The 23,456-nt window shown below is 34.1% G+C and overlaps 1 protein-coding gene across 1 annotated transcript in view; it reads right to left on the bottom strand.

Annotated features, from left to right (window-relative positions):
- Nucleotides 1–16,929: 16,929 nt before the first annotated feature.
- Tmem47 (transmembrane protein 47) overlaps nucleotides 16,930–23,456 on the bottom strand; it is a 27,417-nt gene continuing 20,890 nt past the window's right edge. The window contains exon 3 of the mRNA XM_031364339.1: nucleotides 16,930–20,337. Within this exon, the coding sequence (XP_031220199.1) occupies nucleotides 20,159–20,337 (179 nt within the window). The 3' untranslated portion in view covers nucleotides 16,930–20,158. The remainder of the gene's footprint in view (nucleotides 20,338–23,456) is intronic.

The following is a 23,456-nucleotide window of genomic DNA, read 5'->3' as shown; positions in this document are numbered from 1 at the left end:
CTGATTTTTCTGAGCCATGCCAAGATTGTTCATAAATAAATAAATAAAAAACCTTAAAATCTGGCATTAAAAAATACTGTTTACAAAGAACAGTGATTTTCAGTTTGTTCTAGTGTCTTCATCAGCTTATTTTTTCTAGAAAATGATATTCCTAAGTATGAACACTAGTAAATAATGACTCAATGATGGTCCATTAGTTGTGACAAATGTTGTGTACTAATATGTTAATAAGAGAACCTCAGTATGAAATGTACTAAAACTCTGCACTATTTGAAACTTTTTGTAATCTAATCTTATAAAATCAAAGGCTTATTTTAGAATAGAAGGTAACAGGAAGAATAAAGAAAAGAACAAAATAAAATATAAGAAGAATAAATGAAAGAAAATAGGTCACAGGATGCATACATACACTGAAATGCCACATCGATGTGACATAATCAGAAGTAAAAGTGAGGTAAATCATCCTAGATTCCACAGATAATTGAATAAAGATGTATTATGTTACCAAACTGACCTCACCCATGCTTATCTCTCTCTGCCAGTACCTGGAAAAGATAGGTAAGAAATCCCAGAAATTCGGTCTCTAGTGCATACTTCCAAAGCACAGCCAGCACATAGGGAAGACCTGTAAGGGATCCCCAGACGCTCAGTGTCCAGTGCACACTTCAGTTTTCCCATCACCAACATCCACCACAGAGAAGTGTGAAGTCTCTGGATCCTTTGGGAATACTTCTCCTGGTCCTACCCTGCTATCACCTTGCCTAGTCACATAAGAGGTCCTTAATTTCATATCATTAGTATACACTTTCTTATCCAGCCTATGAAGGCAAAAAAATTCCTTCAGCCCTCTACTCCCATCATAATTCCACTGTCATCTAAGTACTAGATCCAGAAAGGTACTTTTCTAGTGTTCTTCCTAACCAGGCATTTATAATCAGAACTTACTCAGTGGCAACTTTCTTCTCTTGGGGTCTAAGGCTTGTGGAACTATAGCAATACTTTCTCCAACCTCCGGTGCACAATATGTCATAGGGAACAAGAGGAAGAAAACCACCTTCACCTGACATAAACACATAATGCTGTGATGTTTCAAGTCATGGGTTCGCCAACTTTGACACACATCCATACACCTTATGAACTTCAACTCTGAAGATCAAGAGACAAATAAAATAAAGCCGGATGCTAACTTATGAGGTCAGAGTGTATGCCAGATACCACAGGATTGAGATCACTTTCAACTACCCATTCCAATAATCAACAGCACTTCTTTCCACAACTAACACTAAACACAGCCAAAGTTTACAAAGTAGAAGAATAACAAGGACCCAAACAAATATTCACTGAACTCAGCTATGCAAGAACATTTTAACAAATTAATTTCAGATGAAAAATAACACAAGCTATGTGAAAAACTGAACAAAATATTTTCTCCAAAACTTAATAACCATAGCAATGTCCACCAATGTCTGTGACTTAGATAAAATTGCAGAAAAAACACTCAAAAGAATGATTATAAACAAATTCAAAGATTTCAAAGAGGACACAAATATACATATGAAAAATTCAAGGAGGATATGAATAATATAAATGAATTTTAAGAAAAGAAAAACACTTGAATGAAATAAGGATGTCAATGTAGGACATGAAGATAGTCTTTAATATAGAGATAGAATTATCAAAGAAAAACTAGACTGAAACAATACTGGATATGAAAACTTCAATAAGCCAAGCAAAAACTAAAGTGGAAAACCTCAACAAAAGAATCGATCATACAGAGACAGAATAGCAGAACTTGCAGATAGATTAGGAGATATAGATTATTCAGTTAAGTAAGTTATTTTTAAATGTGTTAGTTGAAGATATAAGATCTGTACAATACTATGAAAAGATCAAATTTAGAAATTATGAGCATAGAACAAGAGAAAAAAGTCCCATGCCAAAGGCATACATGATATTATCAACAAAAGAAAAGAAGAAAAATTCTTAAATCTGGGGTAAGGATACCCAAAGCACACAGAACAGTAAATAGTCAGAACCAAAAATTGCACAGACATTTGCCATATTATAGTTAAACACTAAAATGACAGACAGAAGATGATATTACATTAATATTACAGTGAAGAAGACACAAGTTTCATGCACACATACACACATCTAATCTTTCAAAATAAAAGATAACATTGAAATGAAAACTTTAAAAGCCAAAAGATCATGATATACTGTACTTCAGGTACCATAAGACCCCAGATAACAGCTCAGGCTATTATACCTAGTAAAAATTTCTATCATAGTGGAAAGAGAAAAAATATTTTCCATGTTAAAAAATTTATGTTTACTGAGCCACAACAATAGAGAATATTAGAGGAAATACTTTGAATGGAGAAGAATGATAAATACACCCAAGATGCTAGAGGAAATAAAACATGTTAAGACATTTGTTAAGAAAATGAAAACTTTAGGCTGGATGCACTGGTGCATGCCTTTAATACCAGCACTTGGGAGGCAGAGACTAGCAGATCTCTGTGAATTAGAGGATAGTCTGGTCTACAGAGTAAGTTCCAGGACAGCCATAGCTACATAATAAGACAGTGAAGAAACAAACAAACACAAATGAAACAAACAAACACAAAAAAACAACAACAAACAAAACAAAAAAGTAAAGGAAATGACTTAAGGCTTATAAAACCATTAGACCCTTTTCTGGGCCTGTCTCAACATAGGTCCTCCTATTGTGGGTGGGGGCAAGTATCAAGATAAGGTTTTTCTTTATAGTTCTGACTGTCCTAGAACTCACTCAGTAGACCAGGCTGGCCTTGAACTCAAGAGATCTGCCTGCATCTGTTTCTAGAATGTTGGGGCTAAAAGAATTAGCCACTACTATAAAAACATTAGAGATTGAAAATCTCCATCTAATATTACCTAACTAGTAAACCATAAAAATTGGGATCAAATAATAATTCTGCAGAATCATGTGACCTTATATTTCTTTTAGGTAATATTCAGATGATGCTAAAATGCATACCATTTCCATATTTAAACAGAATAAAATGATGCATAAGACAGGTGTGCCATTAGAGTTCTAAGCTATGGCTTTTTGCACTTGTAATACATGGCTAGCTTTCTTGTTTTCATTACAGGAACAAAATAAATCAACATATTTTATTCAACTTGTGCATGTTGTTTATGATCAAAACCAGAAGTTCGTGTATGCCAACCAAGGGCTCTGTGGCTGAGCTATGTTCCTGCTCTCATTCAATTTAAAGAACATTAAGTCCCAAAATCCTGCACTCTCAAATTCACTTCATCAGGAAATGAACAACGTTTTGATGATCCTTATATTAGTAAGAACAGGCAAAGAGAAATGAAAGTTTTATTATTTTGAATGTGATAAATGATAATCTAAGAAGCTTAACTCTATAATAATGTATGATAATTAGGTAATTTCAATAGCTTATTGTATTTTTAAATAAATTCTTCTTTTAGCTCTATGGAAAATTACTTACAATTTAAAGAATAATTTTATATAGGTGTCCATTTAATTCAATGTCTATATAGATGAATGGATTGATTTTAACTACTTGGCTATATACTAATCAAGTTAATTTTCTGAGTCATGGTTCACACCATCCCAGTGTAAAACAACTAGTGTCATCTTGAGGCACTCTAAACTCTTAACATATTGCAGGAACAGAAGTAAAAACAGCCTACATAGAGACTCTTGGAACTCCATGGGGGTGACCTTTGCCAAAATGCCCAACATTGGGGAGAAGAAACTCACCTCCAGTAGACAGACTGGACCTCAAGTGGAGGGACTGGGTCACCAACCCACAGTCAAAATTTCTGACAAAGAATTGTTCCTGTCTAAAAGAACTACAGGGACAAAAATGGAGAAGAAACTGAGGGAAGGGTGGTCCAATGACCAGCTTAACTTGGGATCCATCTCCTGGTGGTGGGGGCGCACTGAGGCCTGACACTTTTATGATGTTATGATGTGCTTACAGATGGGAGCCTGGCAGGCTGTCCTCTGAGAGGCTCTACCAGCAACTGACTGGGGCAGACATATATACTTGCACTCAACTATTGGACTGAAGTTGGGACCTATCTGATTAAATTAGGGGAAGGACTGAAGAAACTGAAGGAGAGAGTGGAAGACCAGCAGTCTTAACTAACCCAGACCGCAGCGAGCTCCCAGAAACTGAGCCATCAACTAGGAGCATATACAAGGTTAGTCTAAGGCCCCTGGCAAATACATTGCAAAAGTCTGACTGGTCTAGCCTCAGTGGGAGATGGGCTTAATCCAAGAGAGATGTGAGGCCCTCAGCAACATGAAAAGCCTGACAGGAAGAGAACAACCTCTCAGAGGCAAGAGGGAGGAGGAATGGGAAGAGGTACTGTGGGAGGAGGAATGGGATGAGGAACTGTGGGAGGAGGGACTGGAGGGCAATGACTAGAATGTAAATACATAAATTAATTAAAGAAACAGCCCACATGGTGTTCTGTTTGGTTTTCTTTTTACAAATAAGTTATCCCTTCACATGGTCCAAATATAAATGTTTAATGAATAGCATGAAAATTTTCATCCATGTTTAGTGAGGTTTAAGCAAGTTTTAGGAGCTAATTTTTGTATTTGGCTTTAGTTCACAAGTTTTCATATTTGCTTGAGATGCTTTCTGAGTACTACTATAGCATTTATTTATACCAGCTACATTTCTATTTCTAGGATCTAGTAGCCAAGAAGTAGAATGCTACAGGATTATTGTGGGCAACAGTCCAGGTTTTTCAACTGTCTGCAAAGTGCATAAATTTTATGAGGATAAGGTGCTTACAATTGTCTGTGTGCTGAATGTAAGGTTATGCCCCCAAATTATGTATCTGTCACCACATCATAAAATGCAATTAGAATATAGGTGAAAATAACTAGATTTAAATGTAAAAGACTACATTAAAATTTAAAAACTAAAATTTACTCTCTAAATAACTTAAAATATTAGTTTTCAGTTTCTTCAACCAAAACTGTAGAAAATAATTTCTTATCATATAATATTATAATAGTAATTTAAAATTAGATCATATAAAGTTGCAAATAGATATAATCATCTTATTTGCAAAAATGATAATTTTATCTAGATGAATCAGGTAGTAATACCCATTTATAGAATCTTTGTTATAAGGATTTTGTAATGTTTTGCATGTGGCATATGACAATGTTGGCATCATTATTTCAATTACCCCTTTATATGCACTCTTTTCAATGTACATTTTCAGTTTCGTACCATCAGATTTACCTTTTCCCTTTAGTCTGGGATTGACAATTTGATTTACTTTTTCCAATGGCTTATGTGGATGTGTGTACAAACACAGTCTTAGAATGAGCATATGCCATAGGGGCTAGACTTCTACCACAGGATAGACAAAGAATGAGATCCATGGAGAAATAAAGTCAAAGACAGTATGTCAACATACTTCAGACCACCTTAGGTCTTAGACATTCAACAATCTCAGACCTCTTAATAACTGCCCATGACATTCATAGGTAACTTTTCACCAATCCACAGCTGTAAGCTTAATGTTGTAGACTACTCAGTTTCTTTTGGTGCTCATATTATAGAAGCAATAAATAACAGAAAAAAATTATCTCTACCCATACACACAATGAATCTGTGGGCACTATTACCATCTATATTAGACAAAGAAAGAACAAGACAAGAGAAAAGTTCAGTAAATTGCTCAGAATTACCTTACCAGATAGTAGATAACAGAGGCCTTTTGAAATGAGGAAGTCTAGCTCCAGAATCATTATTCTACCGATTACACTTAAGTAAGTGTCTTTATTCTTCTGAAAAGGAAATTAAATTATTTTTTACATTCCTTGTCAATGTTAGTGTATACAAAAAATAAAACATTATTATGAGACTGGAACTCCTTTTCAGAGATACTATAAAATTCCAACTAATTGTACTCTACATTTCACATAAAATGTAACCTAAACCAAGTGTTAGATTATTCAAGATGCAGAGTTCTTTGATATGCCAGTGACAAAAGGAGAATTGGTAAATGGTGAAATTCCACATGTCACCTCACTTCTGAATTTTTAACAGAGCACTACTATTTGCAAGGCAACTACCAGGTAAACAGAAAAATAAAGCCATGATTCATTTAGCCAATATCGTTAAAAATAGATTATGTTTGTAGTAAATGTAATCTGTAACACAAATCATACAGGCAGAAAACCTGAGGTGGTTAATAAGACACTTCTGCACAATGAACCAAAATAATCTCTGGGAATCCCAATGAAACAGGACATGTCTTCCTGAGCTTCAGGAGGCATGCATATACAAATAGTTCAAAACAGGAAGCTGATTATGCTTTGAGGTTTAGTAAACATATAAAACAAAAACTCTGGAAATGCTAATAGGCATTATGTTTATACACTGTAACTCTATTTACATGGAATAGTGTTGGTAGGCATATATTTTAATATTCAATTTGGATTTTCATGTTTCAATATATTGAAATTTCCAAAGATGATTATCTTCTTGAAAGAATTAACAGTAGTAAAATGATGTACATGTCTACATTAAAGAGCATGAGCCCAGCTGAGCAGGGCATGCCAGGCAAAAGAACTTAACTTGCAGGGCTGCAGGTTATATTATTTTTCTTACAAATAAAGCACAAGCCTTATGCTTTTTTTAAAAAAAAAATGCAATTAAAATACAAAACCAGAAGGAAAGTAATGTGATTTAAAGCCAGAAATGGAAAATATATGCAATAACCCAAAATGCGATTGGATAGAATAGAAAAAATAAGCTTTGGATATTATAGCTGTAATTAAAACAATAAATTGCTAGATTTTATTTAATGGATTCTTTATTTTTTTGCTTATTTATTAATTTAAGAATTGTCACTTAATTGTCTCTTCATATATAAAAAGGATTTGAGTAGAAATGAAACACTCTAATGTTGTTTGTAGGTTCTGTCCATAATCTAGTATTTGGCTTTGAACAAAATAATGAACTCACATAGTAACTTAAAAATTGATTGAATGTCAATGGAACTCAATGTGATCATTTCTTATCAGAGTTTGTCTTATACAAATTTTGCTTTGATAAAACTAACTTTGCTGAATCAGTTTTGAATAGCATTTTTTTTTTTGTTCTTACATCTTAGTTCCATTCTGCCATTATTTTTAAATATTTGAAAAGAAAAGTAGTGGGTTTCTCTTGGAACTTTCATATCTGAATATAATGTATTTTTGTCACAACCATATTCTATTACTCTCTCTCATTCTGACTCTTTCTTTTCCCTAATTGTACCTCTTCTACTTTACTTGTTTTGTTTTGTTTTTATTTGATTTATTCTTTGAGAATTTAATACATGAATGCAGTGCATTTTGGTCATATCCATCTCTCTAACATCTCCTATACTCCTCAATGACCCTCTCCAAATTTAATATGTTTTTTTTCTTACCAAAGATTACTGAATCCAGTCAATACTACCCAATTGAGCATAGGTGTAGATTCATCCACTGGGGCATGGTAACTTTTGAGAGATCACATCTCTGAGGAAAGTGAACTACTCTGACTGAGCAGCCATCAGTTTTCAGTAGCTCTTACTTAAGAGCGTGACTTCATATTTCCCTCCCTTCTTCATGCTGGAGTAGTGAGTGGTTTTTTAACTGAACGCCTGAAGCAGCCACTGCTGCTATGACTTCATAAGTAAATGCAATCATGTCAAGAAGATCCCTTTTACAACAGTCCTCCCTGTATTCTAACAAGTTTGTTGCTTCCTTTGTCTTGGTGCTCCCTAAAACTTGGAGTGAGGGGATGATATTGATGTTTTATTTTAGCTGAGCACTCCATGACACTTGTTCTGTCTGCATGTTTATTAGTTATGAAGTTTTGGTTAAAAGGTGCCCAAACCAATAAATATCTTCTCAAATGTAGGGTGAGTGGCACATGAATTGATAAGTACAAAAAATAAGTATTTAGAAGCCATTTTGATGATATATCTATTTAGCAAAACAATAATAGTGTGAAAACCCTTGTTTTTCTTTGCCACTTTTAACACGGCAAAAACTTATTGAGTTCCCTCCTCTGGAATAGGCTACCACCAAATAACAGACACCACAGTGTTGTACCAATGAGCATATATTATGAGGCTTAATGCTATTTTAGCTCCCATAGTTAACAAGTGGATAAGGCTGTTGATTATTTTTTATCTCCTACAAGCATCTTTTGGTATTATTATGAAATCTAAGCAAAAGAGGAAGAACTTCCAGGTCATTACCAGCTTGACTTTTCAATATCCTGTGACCAAAGTATGTTTTGTCTTTAGTAGTAAAATCTTAAGATCACGCACTGGTGAGCAACCAAGAGCAATTGAAATAGTCTATATTGTTAGGGTGCTCTCTGGAATGCCCCTGACCAGTAACACAAAAGAAAGTATTCCATGCCTGCCACTGGCCTTTTTGTTTGATAATCTACTGCTTCTGGAAGAAGAATTATCACCCTCCACATATCTCATTCTATAGGACCTTGAAAGGCAGCCTGGTTCCTGGTTGAGCTAAGGCTAGAAATCCTGGTGACCTTAAAGGGACAGAAGGAATTTCTTTTTTCATCAGGATATGAGCCTCCATCTAATCTCCCATAGAAGGCCTCTGCACTCCAGGCCTCAGCTGTGACCAAGTTCAAGCTCAAGCCAGTTACAGCCAAGCCAAGGACTCTCCTCTTTTCCCTCTCTGCCCAGGGCTAGATCCAGCCTGTGGGGCCCCACTTTCTTGTTAGTTCTTCCACACCTCCTAGTGGCGCCCGAGTGCTCAAGAGCCTGAGAACCAGACAACCACGACCTCCTTGTAGGCCCGGGGACCCCGAGACAGCTCCCGCTGTTCCACACCTCAGACTGTGCTTCTCCAACCCCTGGAATGGTGTTCTGGAGGCTGCTTTCTGACCAGACACCCGTTCATCTACCGCTTGGGGTAAGCCCAGTCAAAACTCCCTCATCCTGCCTCCCCGAGCAGATGAGCCCTATGGCTGTGCATATGCAGCCACATCCTACATCACTCCAATTAGTTCTTTTTAAGAGATTAGGAATCTTATAAATTCGTAGGTTTCCACATGTTTTTTTTTCAAACATGCTTTCCTTGAGCACTCCTCCTCATCCTTATCCTCTCAGTCCCATTTCACTTTCTCCCCAACATTCCATTTCTCTTTTCTTACCACCTGTGGTCTGTTATCTATGTACCATAAGTTATTTCTCTTCCCATCTGCAATGGCTTTCTTTTAGCATTCTAGATTCTATAAGTATTCTGAATTAAATAGAAATCTAAACATTTGAAGTAAGGATCCACATATGAGAGAAAACATGGCAGCATTTGTCTTTCTGGCTTGGGTTACCTCACTCTGAACAATTATTTCCAGCTCCTTTATTTCACCTAAAAATTTATAAATTCATTTTTCTTGACAGCTTAATAATACTTCATTGTTTAAAGGTATCACATTTTGATTATTCATCCACCAGTTGATGGATGGGTAAACCCTTCTATGTCTTGGCTTTTGTGAATAGAGCAGCAATGAACAAGGATGAAGAAGTGTCTCTGTAAGGATCGTGTTATATATAGATACTCCTTTGGATATATGATCTGTGTTTCACTATTTTGTAGGCATTTATTAATCAGATCAAATTGCCAATCAAAATTTAGCACCACATCATCCCTCCATGCAATTTTAGTAAGGTTTTCTTTCCTATTGGCCCACTAAATGTTATAGACATTGGTATCTTAATTAAATTGGTTATGGGCAATAGAAATTTATTTATTTTTTCTTAAATGAAAACATTTAGTAAAACAGTGCAAGTTTATAGTAATATTAGCAAATTTACTTTGAAATCTTAATTTGCTCAATATAAGATAGACTTATAACTACCTTCTCATCCAGTATTATAAGATCCATGAACTCGCAGATAACATCTTTATCAACATCTAGTATCACAGATCTAGTACACAGTTCTGTGTTCATGTTTAGAAACAATACAACTGAATGATGGGCAAATTTCAGTATTTGAAATACTTATGAATCAAAAATGTCTGCAAATCAGTGTGTGTGTGTGTGTGTGTGTGTGTGTGTGTGTGAGAGAGAGAGAGAGAGAGAGAGAGAGAGAGAGAGAGAGAGAGAGAGAATGTGTGTGTGCATGTACGTATGTGCATGAGCATGTGTCTATTTGAATCCAAAGAGAAAGACTAACATCTGGAACACAGGAACAAAGACACAGCTTGAGGGTTGTTCATCATCATGAACATATGTTGTCCTTGCCAGCATTTGGTATTTTGGATGAGTATTTTAGAGAAATTGAGTAGTCTATCTATAATGCTTGCTCCAACAGATTGAATTCATGTTTTTAGCTGATAATAAAAGAAGTCTCTGGACCATGTAAGGGATAGCAGAAGCATAGCTCTGTGCATGGCTATTTTATGCATTAATGCCAATATCAAATATATCACTTTTTCTGCTCTGCTTTGGAAGGAAGGAGGATATTTCTGTCAGTGAGTGAATGGAGGATTACTGACTTGCTGACCTTTCCTCACTGTGATAAAAGATGACTTATTTCCTTTTAACAATACTTCAAAAATGGAAATTGATCTTTTAAATATACAATGTGAGAATGAAGTTTGCAGCCAGCTATTATTCCATAAATAGATGGTAACAGAGGGCACCTTAGGAAAAGGAAAATTGTAGCTTTCTGAGTACTCTCAGCTTACATGTGTTTGTATTTAAAGAACTATAGAGAATGAAGTCTTGACCAGATGTATGAGACTCCAATTTTATTCATGTAGCATTTAAATATAGCATGTAAAATATAGCACATTTAAATGTGCTAAGTTCTAAGTTTGCTGTTTGAAACCATATATCATTTTCTTGATGAAAGAGTTGGGAATGCAAAATGTGTGTTGTTCTGCATTAGTAGATCTAAGCACGTATGGAAACTAGCAACATGTTTGTTTTCCCTTGATCCAGGAAATAAAACAATTGCTTGGTATTTGAAATAAAAATAGATTTGCTGCTCAGGCACAGGAAAGGAGTATGTGAGAGGATAGAACTTTAAATGTGTTGAAGAATCTCCTGAAGGCTGAGGATTTTAAATAAATGAGAAAATTGCACTATTTCATATTATCAAATACAAAAAAAATGGAGTGGTGATATTCCATCATATCATTAAAATATTTCATTAATAAATCCAGGAGAACCCCTTCTAGTAGTCATACCAGTTATATAAATAAAAACACCTTTTTTAATATTTCAAATAATTTTATCTTCTATAGACAACATAAAAAATACCATACACAAAAATGTAGGGATTGTGTGTTATACTAGCAAATGCTCCTGATAACTAACATTATGTTAAGGGCATTTGCTGTCCACATTAAAAAAATACTGACTATAATCCACATTACTCTGTGAAACTTTAAATAATTAGAAGGGAGAAAAAACTCTCAAAGTATATAGATGCCTTTGTCCCTGAATGAAAGCTATGAAGACAACATATAATTTGGTTATTATTTTGTGACAGAGTAAACTGTCATCAATTGAACACTTTTAAGAATTAACTGTCACTTTCCTTAAAAAGTGTTTATGTCACACTTAAACGTGAGATTGAAACACATATTGTATGTGTAATTATTAAAAAAATAATTTACTTTTAGGAAAGCCCAACATCAAACACATATGAGTAATACATACCTTATATAATCCCAGAATAAGTTATATGACAAATATGCCATAACTTAGGTCCTTGCAATGTGTTCAGTTTCCTGGTGTTTTCTATATTTTTTTTCATGTGTCCATAAGGAAAATTCAACTACCGTTGAGTTAAATTTTTAAATCAACCATGTAGTTCCACATCCAAGGTGGGAGGATAAATAGAATCTTTCATAATACACAATAGCAAGACTGGTACGACATGTTTGATTCTATGTGGGTTCAAGTCTACTGAGCCAAAGTAGCATTACTACAATATTTCAGTGAAGATAAAGGAAACCTCAGTTGATAGAGATCACTAGACAAGCTAGGATCAGATGGAAAATGTGTTAAGAAATGTTCATATATTTTGTAATTTCTTTTCGGAATCTTAACATGACCTGAATATCAACCCTCCCACTAAAAGTATCATTGTAAAGATTTCCTTATGTCCAACTAGATTTAGTTCACCAAAATTGAAAATTATTGGAAAGACATAAGTGTTTCATGAAACATAAGATAGCTTTATAATATGGTGACTCTTTCTAGGTTCTACTTGTTCACTACTCTTCTCTATTTATTTCTTTCCTTTATTTTCTTAGTTTGTTTTACTAATATCTGGATACACCCTATATCCCATAGTCTTTGCCTTTTATTACTAGCTACATCCAGAGACCAATTCCAAATTAATGGGCGAGAGAAACAGAGGAGGATAGCTTAAGGCAGGAAGCATCTGTTTCAATTATCTCTTACCAGGGTGGAGCATCATTTGATGAAAATATGGTTGCTTGCCAAGTCTTCTATTGTTCATAGAGAAATCATTATGGGTCGACCATAAATTTGAAAATCAATCAATTACATCAAGTGTTTTGATTTGAACTCTCACACCCACACAGCCTTATAGCATACAATTATGACCAAATGACAACCCTTGGAAGGGCCAACTGTTCGATATCTCTTTCCTATAGACTAGTTTCCACAGCCCTTACTTTTGACTTCAATATTGTATTTTCACAGATTGCAAACCATTTACAAAGTATTCCATCTCCAAGATGGATATTGTGAAATAATTCTAAGTGTATGTTTGGAATGTGTACTTATTTATCCTTATGAATCAAAAGTTGGCTAACTTAGTCGGTGTTTATTACATTTGTTTTCTCCATCCATCCAAACATCATGAAAGTCAGTCAACACTAAGTGAAGCTACACAGTGTTTCAGGTTTAATGAGGTACATAGATGGCTTACCTGTTGCTTCCATCTAATCTGATGCATTTCTGGTTTAAGACAGCATACAATCACTGGCAGCAGCTTACTCTACTTTGAATCATACTGGAATTTCCTAAAACTGAAACGTCTGGCTCTATATGTTCTGATATTCATTGACTTCCTGAGATGGTTACAAAAATATTTCATGAAAGCTTAGCAAGTGGGGGAATGTAATTTAAAGAATTCAATATTGGGAAAGTTTACTAGAAAGATATATGCAAATGACTGAGATTTATTCAGTAACATCTGAGTGATAGATTTTTTTCAAAAATTTTCATTTTAATGAAGCATTTAAGTGCTTGCTGACAGAAGCCTTGTATTGCTGTTCCTTGAGGTTCTGCCAGCACCTTACTAATACAGATGCAGATACTCACTACCTACCATCAGACTGAGCCCAGGAACCCCAAAGGAAGAGCTAGGAGAAGGATTGAAGGAGCTAAAGGGGATGACAACCCAATATGAACAACAATATCAACTAATCGGGCCACCCATAGCTCCCAGGGACTAAACCACCAACCAAAAAGTAAACATGGAGGTACCCATGGCTCAAGTTGCTATGTAGTAGAGGATTGCCTTGTCTGACGTGAATGGGAGGGGAGGTTCTTGGTCCTGTGGAGATTTGATGCCCCATCATAGGGGGATGCTAGAGCTGTGAGGCAGGAGTGGGTGAGTGGGTGGAGGAGCACCCTCATATAGGCAAGGAGAGGGGTAGAGAGGGATGGGATGGGGGCTGTATGGAGGGGAAACCAGGAAGCAGGATAACCTTTTAAATGTAAATGAATAAAATGGTTAATAAAAAATAAATAAAGTAAAGTGAAAAAAGACAAATAAACATTATGATTAAATTTAAAAAAATTACCAAGTCTTCATTCAGAAAATATAACTGGAAACTGCATAGGTAAATTTATTTCTTCTTAGAGATTTCTACACCTTGTCATATTTATGCCAAATTTATTCCAGTGGTCAAAATTCATAGCATGGAGTCATACAGAAACATATTTTTTCAAGACCACATGACAAAATATTTATTACACATTTTTTGTTTGATATTCTACATGCCTAGAATCAACACAATGATAGTAAATATTTAAAAGGAAGAACCATCTTAAGGTTGATAACAAGATAGTATATGCTTTATAGTAGAAGTTTTCCCACTACCACAGAGGACAAGCAAAAAAGAAGCTTACTCTGCAAAATGTTGTGAAGAAGCCTATGTAGGAAATTTATTAGCATTATACCATAATCTGCCTTTTTAGTTAACATATAATCAAAACTAGCAAGATAGTACTGCTACTCCATTTAACCCTAACAATTTAGCTTCCCATTCGTAATAAACTTAAGACAATGCTCAGATTCAAACAGGTTTGCTTTTCTGTTGTTTTGTTTTACTTGTGAGCTATCTTATTTAATATTTAAATGCATTCTATGAGTTATTGATATTTCTTGTGAGGATAAATTCAAAGCAAACGGACAGGTACCATCTTATACATGAAATGTTCTTACTTTATTGTCATGTCTGGTTTTGTCTTACCTACAGGGTAATATCCCCTTAGGTCACCAACAGATGCATCACTCATGTAAAAATTCACCCACTCACACACCCACAAACATACCCACACCCACCCCCCCACACACACACACTTCATAAATGCTTGACATGTAGATTGAAGTATTCCAGGTTCCCTGTGGTTTGATGACATGATTTTCCAGTACTTGTTTCTAACTTTTTTCATGGCCATTCTATGAAGTCAATTCAACTTGGAAATAATTGCCTGCCAAAATTGAGTTTTTCTGGTGAACTATTCAACACAGCCTTACTTTGACAAAGACTATTTTTTTGTGTGTTGTTAATCTTGGCTTAGTAACACCACATTTTATCCTTTCCACTTGAATAGTTCAGCTGCTGTTTTCTTAACTAAACTTTACAGCTCTGACACCTATTTCTGGAAAATAAATGTGAGTCACCTACCTGGTGAAGATGAAAATAGAATTTTCCAAGTGTATGTACTTATTCTAATTTCCACATGAATGAGGGTTCATCTTAGACACTAGATGAAACAACACCATTGCCCAGGGTAAAGTTTACTCATAGTTAAACAATACCCAACTTGTATATATTAGAAAAATTCTACCATTTAATTGCAAAGAATTTAATTATTCAGTCCGGCTTTAGAGGTAATGTTGCTATAATAGAATTCCAAAACTTGATATAACTTAAATCATTCAAATAAATTAGTCTTCCTGTAAAAATATTGCTAAGCCCACAATTCTAATTGCCATTTACACTTCCCATCTTATCTCATTTGAAACTGTAACAATTAACAATAAGTCCTAACATGAAAATTTGATAACCTCTTAAGGGACTTTGTCTGCAGGATACACAATTTTGCCATCAATTATTTCCTAAACAAAATAACTGATACTATGGAAATAGAACACTGTTGATAGTACGGGCTTGACTTAATTAAGTTGACTGCTCATATCATACGGTCATTATGAAAAATAAATTGAAATTGCTCTCCTTTTTTATGTTCACAATGAAACCCCTGAATTTAAAGTATTTTTCCTTGTTACATCCTATTAAGTTATGTTTCCATGTTTGCAAATTCAGAGAAACTAGGTCATGAGTAATTACCAAGCTAGATGTGTTTAGAAAGGTGATTTTTTCTCATGTGAATTTTCAGTGAAATCAGTAAGCATTTATATTGAAAATATAATGCAGTAAGTCGATGATCCCAGTTCTCTAAAAAGGAAAACCATTCAAATAGAAAGACTAAGAAAAATGTGAAAATTTATTAAATACATGTATTTGAGTTTGTGATGAGAAATACATTAGTTTTCTTAGCAGAAAAAAAGTATAAAACCCTCAAATTTGAAGATTCATGCAATTTGACAAAAACATCTTTGTGATAAATACATTTATATTCAAACATGTGTTTTGAAAAAATTTGCTCAATTGAATGGTTCTACTTATATCTTCAGACAAATTTTCTGGTAAACATGTAAGTGAATTCTACTGAATGTCTAATTGAAATTGCTTTCAACATATACTATTTATACATAAAAAAAGCTAGTGGTCAATTTCTATTTGAATTTTATGATTTTTTTCCATAAAAGTGTGTATAAGTATATTTACATGTCCCCAATGCATATAGGAGGCAGCTCTTTAATAGAGAGCATCAAACAAGTCTGTTTTAATGCAATATGCAAACACTGAAATTTACACAAAAAGATATCTCCATAGGGTAGGAAAAGGTGATGTGTTGCATCTCCCATATGTACATTTTAATGGAAACACTTTCAAAACAAATAGACAATATTCCCCGATATTATCCGACTCTCCATTTGACTCACTTGCAGAGGATAAGAACGACCATAGATGAAAATATAAGAAAAATATTTTTTAAGTTATTATTATTCTTTAATCTTTATTACAATGCAGTTGTTATCTCCCTCCTGGTCTGTCCTTTGACAGTTTCTAATCCCATTTCTCCTCACCTGTCTCCAAATGGATGTTCCCACCCTTACCCCAAGTAAGAAATATTAAAACTGTATTTTTTGGGGGCAGAGGGTGTAAGCTGGTGGTAGAGTGCTTGCCTAGCTTGTGTAGGATCAATCGATAGCATAGCAAAAATGAAAACACATACACATACAATATAAAACTAAAAAAATACATGATTTGGGAAGAGGAAGGGGAAACTAAGGAGAAAAAAAATGAAGACAGAATCAAAGTGGTGTACTTGAACAAAGATGTCACTATGAAATCATTTGCTTTACACAATAAACACTAATGATTTGAAAATAAAACTATATGCATGTTACATTATGCTGAGTTTTTAAGTATATTTTAAAATAGAAAATGGACTGATGATATACAATTTAGAAATTTTTCTCTAATAGGTTTACACAAAAAGAAGACACAAAAGGAGAGCATTGTCAGTGAAACCACTTTTATTTTATTTTATTTTTTCCACATAGACAACTTTAGGTCAACTACAAAAATCATTAAATGAAGAAAAGATCATTTTCTGCACACTCAAGCATCACTGGAGTGATAAACAAGTTTTCCCAGACGACTTTCTAAGTGAAAAAGAAAAGGAACCAGGATACCATAAACTCATATTTAAGTAGTAAACACATCAGATATTTTAAAATAATAAATACAGAATAGCAGGAGAGAAACTAATATCATAAAACAGCATGGAGTATATTTTATTTTCTTTAAGACAGATGAAATTTCTAGGCACAGTTTTAGGCATTAAGGAGGACACAGAGGCATAGGTTAGTGTGCGCTGCTCTGTACAAAAATACAGTCTGAATAAATTACATTGCTAGCCATACAATTAGACAATCACTTACCAGTCAGTTCACTGCATGTTTAATAATATACAGGTACATGCTAATTCATATATATCATTTATATTTCAAACACATAAGTCTCTCTATATTTGTCTTTAAAATTTACATGTTGACCTTACAAAAAGCTAAATACTTGTGCAAGAAATCTGAATCGCTAGCCCTGCTGAGTACTGTTAGGGTTTCTGTGTATGTATATTATCTCTCTAAGATAAACCATGGATAGGTTCATGACTAACAACTCTCTTTAAGAAAACACCAATCCAACCTAAAGCTACAAAGACATGATGCTACTATAGCTGAAATTATCACTTGTGTTTTCTCAGATAGACACAATACTACTTTGGTTGAGAAATAATGATTTTCCCATTGTACTAAGCTTTCTTAGTAATGAAAAAGTTCCAAGTATTAGTGATGGTTAAAATGTAGCTTAGGGCTTGTTAATTGGGAAGGGAGAAAATTACAGAAGGAATCTACTTTTCAGTAGATTACAAATATGTGTGCTTCAACCTATAACATAACCTATCACTTTTTGGCTTGCCATGTGGACAGAGAATGAAACCTCTACAATAGTCCTGATATTGGTCTAATTGCACACTGTATCCTCCAACAAGCCTCACTGATGCCAGCACCAAAGTTTTGATCTTCCATTATTCAAGAATAAAGATATCCTCTCATAAGAGGCTGTGGTCTGTAGCTGAAATCCCTATTCAAATATCACATTCCTCATTTTGTTCTCACAATATGCAATGAACTTTATAAGAGAGTCTGCCCCAGATTTTATGATTTTAAGAAAGTTGCTTCTGAATATTCTATAATATCAATACCTTTCTGGAAATTTTCCATTCAGTTCCTTATGATTCTTGATAGAATCACACATTTTCATAGTTTGATCTCTAAGATGCATTTAATAACATTTGTCTATCACCACTAAAATAAGAATGAATCATATTTACTTTGATTCCATAGGAAATTCACAATTGATTTTGACATTTGAATAAAACATTTTAGGGTCAGGGAAAGGCAATTGTTCTTGGCAACCATTCTTAAGATAAGCTGAAAGCAGAATTCTGCTCTGGGAGGTAAAGCAAATTATTAAATACTATTGTCACAGTCTTTCTCTTAGTGGATTGTATAATATATTAGTAAATAGATACATTTTAAAGTTTTCTTCCCCAATGTTTCTGTCTTCAAGAGGGTCAAACGAGAGCAAACTTGCTTTAATGTCTTTGTTAACAAAAATAATCATTTATAACTTTCCTATCAGAATTGTATATTGTATATAAAAATAGGTTTATAGTTAAACTATCCAGATTTGTATAATAAACAGAATTAACACAAGTTTGCAGTAGAGATCCATTGCAAACTTATTCCTTATTGTTGATGTTTTCTTCCCTTGGAACAGTCAGTTGGAACAGTCAGTGAATGACTTCCCTAACATAAATTCATCATACCTGTGTGCACAAATCAGTTAGCCCATCATTTAACTTCAGAGGACCAGGTGACAACGGAGGAACAGTACTTGTCTACTGAGACATTTAGACATTTATAGAAATCTATCACTATTCCTTTATTTTAAAATGAACACATTTAAAATACTTGCAAAAATAGCAGCCTTGTATTTTAATGAATTTTACACAAAGTGATCATTCTAATTCCTATTCTCTTTTGAACTACAATGCTTATAAAAGAATCATTAAATTTCAGATTAACAGCATTTCAATTTTACTTCTTAGGCAATTCTATTAACACTTTCCAATGAATCAGTAGAGAACACAGAGCAAAAGCTTTAAGGTATATGAACTTTTGTATGGTAAATAAGTGTGAATACCAATCTAAATCTGTTGATGCATACAAGGTTAGTGTTCAGATAGCTTCACTAGAGCAAGTATTGATTGCATGAATGATAGGTACATGTATGTTGATTGTTAATGAACAACTTATTACCAGTATAGTAATGGCTCATGGTGTAGAAGAATAAGCTTGTTACATATGGACAATTGTTTGCTGCAAAACGTTGTAAAGGATTTTAAAGGGTACAAAAGCAACTCATGCACATTTCTTTCTGATATCCCCAGGGGAAAGTAGACACCCTCAATTTTCTAACTGCATAATGAAAAACACATGTCTCCAAACCTTGATTTCCTTCCCAAGTGATGATAATTGGCGAACTATAACTTGTTATTAAAAAGAATAGCCTTAAAGGTAGAATTAAATGGCTATATCTATGATTCCCAAAGGGCAGTTTTACTTTCCAAAGCAAAGTAACCAATAACCAATGTAGCCACTGTGTAGTATAAACAGGTGATAAGGGCTCCAACAGTAGAAATGTCAGAGCAATGGATCTTTTACATGTTGCTTAGGCCAGCTGTTCCCCTGCAGGCAATAAGACACTCTGGCAATTTTCATTCCAACTAGCTTCTCAAAATACTTGCTGTCATACAGACCCTTCACATGTCAAGAAAAATGGCATGAGCATATTGGAAGCTTGCAGCATATGCCTATATCTAATCAGTGCTCTTAATTTGTGCAGGTCCCTAAAATGGATATAAAAGCTGGTTATGATGTTGACAGCCAAAAAGCAAAGGATATTAAATCAACTGAGCAAACTGCTTGAGGCTCCACAAGTGTTTTAGAAAATAGTGTTAGAAAAGATGTCAACACAAATCTTTTATTGGATGGTTAGTTTCTCTTTTGCGTGTGGTGTGTGTGTGTGTGTGTGTGTGTGTGTGTGTGTGTGTATGTGTGTGTCTGTGTGTGCTTGTATTGTGTATGTATGTGTGTGTGTTTATTTTCAGACTTGATTTTAGTAGTAGTCTTCATAGTTCTTAGGGTTCAGGCAATAAAGAATGGCACCCCCAAATGAAAATATAGTTGCACCCCAGGCCAGGCCATAACCCCAATTGAACTCGTGGTAAATTTTCAAGCTCACAGTTTCAATGAACTTGATTGGATAAAGGACCAGGCTGCAGACCTGCAAAACAACTGGAAAAAAAAGCAAACAAAGTTATGATGTTATTTATACTAAATAAAACAGCATACACATATAAATATAAATCTGTGAGTGAATTTTTAATAAAATAAGTATATAAGCCAAAATATTAAAGCACTTCTAATTCTAAATATTATCCTTTAAAATATTAACAGCATTTTTTTTTTACCTAGGGACTGTCACAATACTGTAATCATTACCCTGTTAATAACTGGTGACTTGCTATTAGCAATTAATGAAGTTAGTAAAACAATAATTCATGAATATACAAAGTGATTCTTGCTTTGCAAACACATGTACAATTATCACTAATGACAGCACTATTTACACTAAACTGCTTGATGTAATATCTATAGATATTAAATATATATATATAGATATAGATATATATAGATATATAGAGAGTTAACAATAGTGGCCTCAAAGCAGACTTAAACCCTAATTATTTATTTTTGAACTTAAGGAACTGAAGAATTCAACATTTTTAGTCATAAATCTGGGCAACGTATAATAACCTATAACTGAGTCAGATGTTCACAATCATCTGAGTCAGCCCAATATTCTAGAAAGACTAATCTTGAAGTCTTTTCTTCTATGACTTTACTTAGAAACTACTTTCACTTTTCCTCTCACACAGTCCACACCATTCATCTTTAAAAGAGACTGAAAAGTCATCTTTGCTACAAAGCCATTATAATTATATCCTTTCATTATATCTTACACATATTTGCATATATATTTCCCACAGGCACTCAAAAAAGAATTAATGAAGGAATAAGGAATAAAAATTTAAAAAAAGGCCAAGAAGACTTCTTTAGCATAGACAAACTTTAGATCTAACTCAGGAATGAAGGGGAACTATGATGATTCATACTTAATAAAATAAAAGAACCTATTAATCAGGAAGGGAAGGAAGGGGAAGGCTTCTTTTAAATAAACCAACTAAACTAAACTAAAACTAACGTGTCATATATCCTGTGGGTATTTTTATATGAGAGTCACTATACTATATTACACAGGAGGTGAATTCACCTATTTAAAATTTGTAACTTTCTATTGGATCAACTATTATATAATTTCTATTTTATTTAAATTGATTTACTTGAATTGAATGTATGGGCTAAATTTGCCATACTGGCCTACTATATTAGCTTTAACACTCAAGAAAAGTGATTTTTTTTCCATTTAAAATCTAGGTAAAGATACACATGAAAGAGGCTGAAAATTACTCAGCCATGTTCATTCAGTTATATACTGTCCACATTACAATGGCAAAGTTATAGTTACAAAAGAAACCCAATATCTCTAAAGCCTAAAGTATTTGTTTCCTGTACCTTTAAAAAATTAAAAATAGTTCTGACATAAGAAACAAAATTTTTTGTTAAAAGTGATTACTGTTTAGTTATTATTAAAAGATTATAAATTCCGGTAGTTCAAGGACAAAAATATAAACAAATATAATATACTTTGGTCCAGTGTATGTATATCTATATATGTGCGCACGCGCGCGCACGCACACACACACACACACACACACACACACACACACACACACACACACACACACACACGTTTATTAAACTTAAAAAGAATAAAAAGATTTCGGATTTTAAGATCTATCCTCAGCATATGTTAAGAGTCACTTTACCTAAATGATCAACTCTCCCGGCAAGACTACATTGTAATCATCTACCTTTGGCATAAAACTGATGAAGTTTTGGTGAAGTTGTGATGAAGGGTATGGTTCCTCAAAATCAATACTTTCTGTAAGAATGACCAGAGAGCAAGGACTCTATCTGGATCCAGATAGAATTCCAAATATAGTTGTTTGGAAGCACAATTCCACTGGGCTTGCATCTGCCTGCCATTCTTCCGCATTACTACTCAGAGTAGATAAACAAGAAAAAGGAGAATCTCTTGACACCAAAAATAGAAACAACACCTTCTTTTTGGTTTAAAGTTTTAGATCAGTTAAGCCTCTGCCTACAGCACAATTATATAACCTCACTCTATTTCTAACTACTAAGTGGTACAATTTGTATTAATTTAAAAAAGATGATTGGCTCTCTACCTTAGTGAAGGAAAGGGAATGATCATGTTTGAAATGTCATAAAGCTAATGAATCAATTGCAAGAAACAAAAACGAATGAAACAAAATGTTAGATACCTAGCAGGTTTTCCCCCCCATTTTAAAAAGGCTTGTCTTATTACTCTTATTACTAAATCATAGCGAAAGTACCCAGGATACGATTAAAATAGGGATGTGAATTACATGTATTTTAATATATCTAATAAATTCATCCATTCAATGAATACTTGCATGTTTCTGAGCTATACAGTTTAAAGCATTATTAATCACAAGGGAACCAAACTTACTATTCTCATTTATTGACAGTTCAACAGTAAATGAGTACAAACTAGAAAGTTGGTCACTGAGATTCCAGCCAGCAACTGAGGAGGCTGAAGTAGGACAATACTGGAGGCCCTACTGCGCCATAGAGGAGCATTCTGTATCAAAAAAAAAAACAAACAAAACTAGCATGTCCATCAGTTGGTCTACTCTGAATATAACAGCAAGTACTACTAAGATCCAAGAACAACCAGAAAGAGTTGAGAGCTGCTTTTTAGATTCAAAAAGGAATATTTTTTGCTTGTTTGTTTGCTGTATTTTGTTTTGTGTATTTGTTTTTTCTGGGAAGTTGATAGGAACATATACATGAATTCTGAATGGAGATGCAAGTCAATATAGCAGAAAGATTGTCCAGGGAACAGGCAGGGTTAAATTCACGGTGGAGAAATGTGCCTCTCAAATAAGTAAGTCACTAATGCTGTGGACCTGGTTCAGAAAACATGGTAGGTAAAAAATCGAACCAAATAAACTAAACAAAAACCAAAAACTAACCAATCCCATAAGCTATCAGTTCCTGGTTAGGTTTTAACCTGAAGATCAGAGTTAGGGTTTTGTACTCCAGTCTAAGTTATAGGTAGCTGCTAGAGAAATTTGAGCAGAGAAGTAACAACCAACTTGAATTTATTCAAAAAGCAAGCAGGCAGTCCCTTGGGTAAGGTGCTCACCTAAGCTTCATTAAAGCTTCATTTCAATGTATTTCAT

This window comes from Mastomys coucha, chromosome X (genome assembly GCF_008632895.1).
Source record: "Mastomys coucha isolate ucsf_1 chromosome X, UCSF_Mcou_1, whole genome shotgun sequence".
NCBI lineage: Eukaryota > Metazoa > Chordata > Mammalia > Rodentia > Muridae > Mastomys > Mastomys coucha.
Note: the sequence above shows the minus strand (reverse complement) of the source record. Positions and strands in the feature narration are given on the sequence as shown.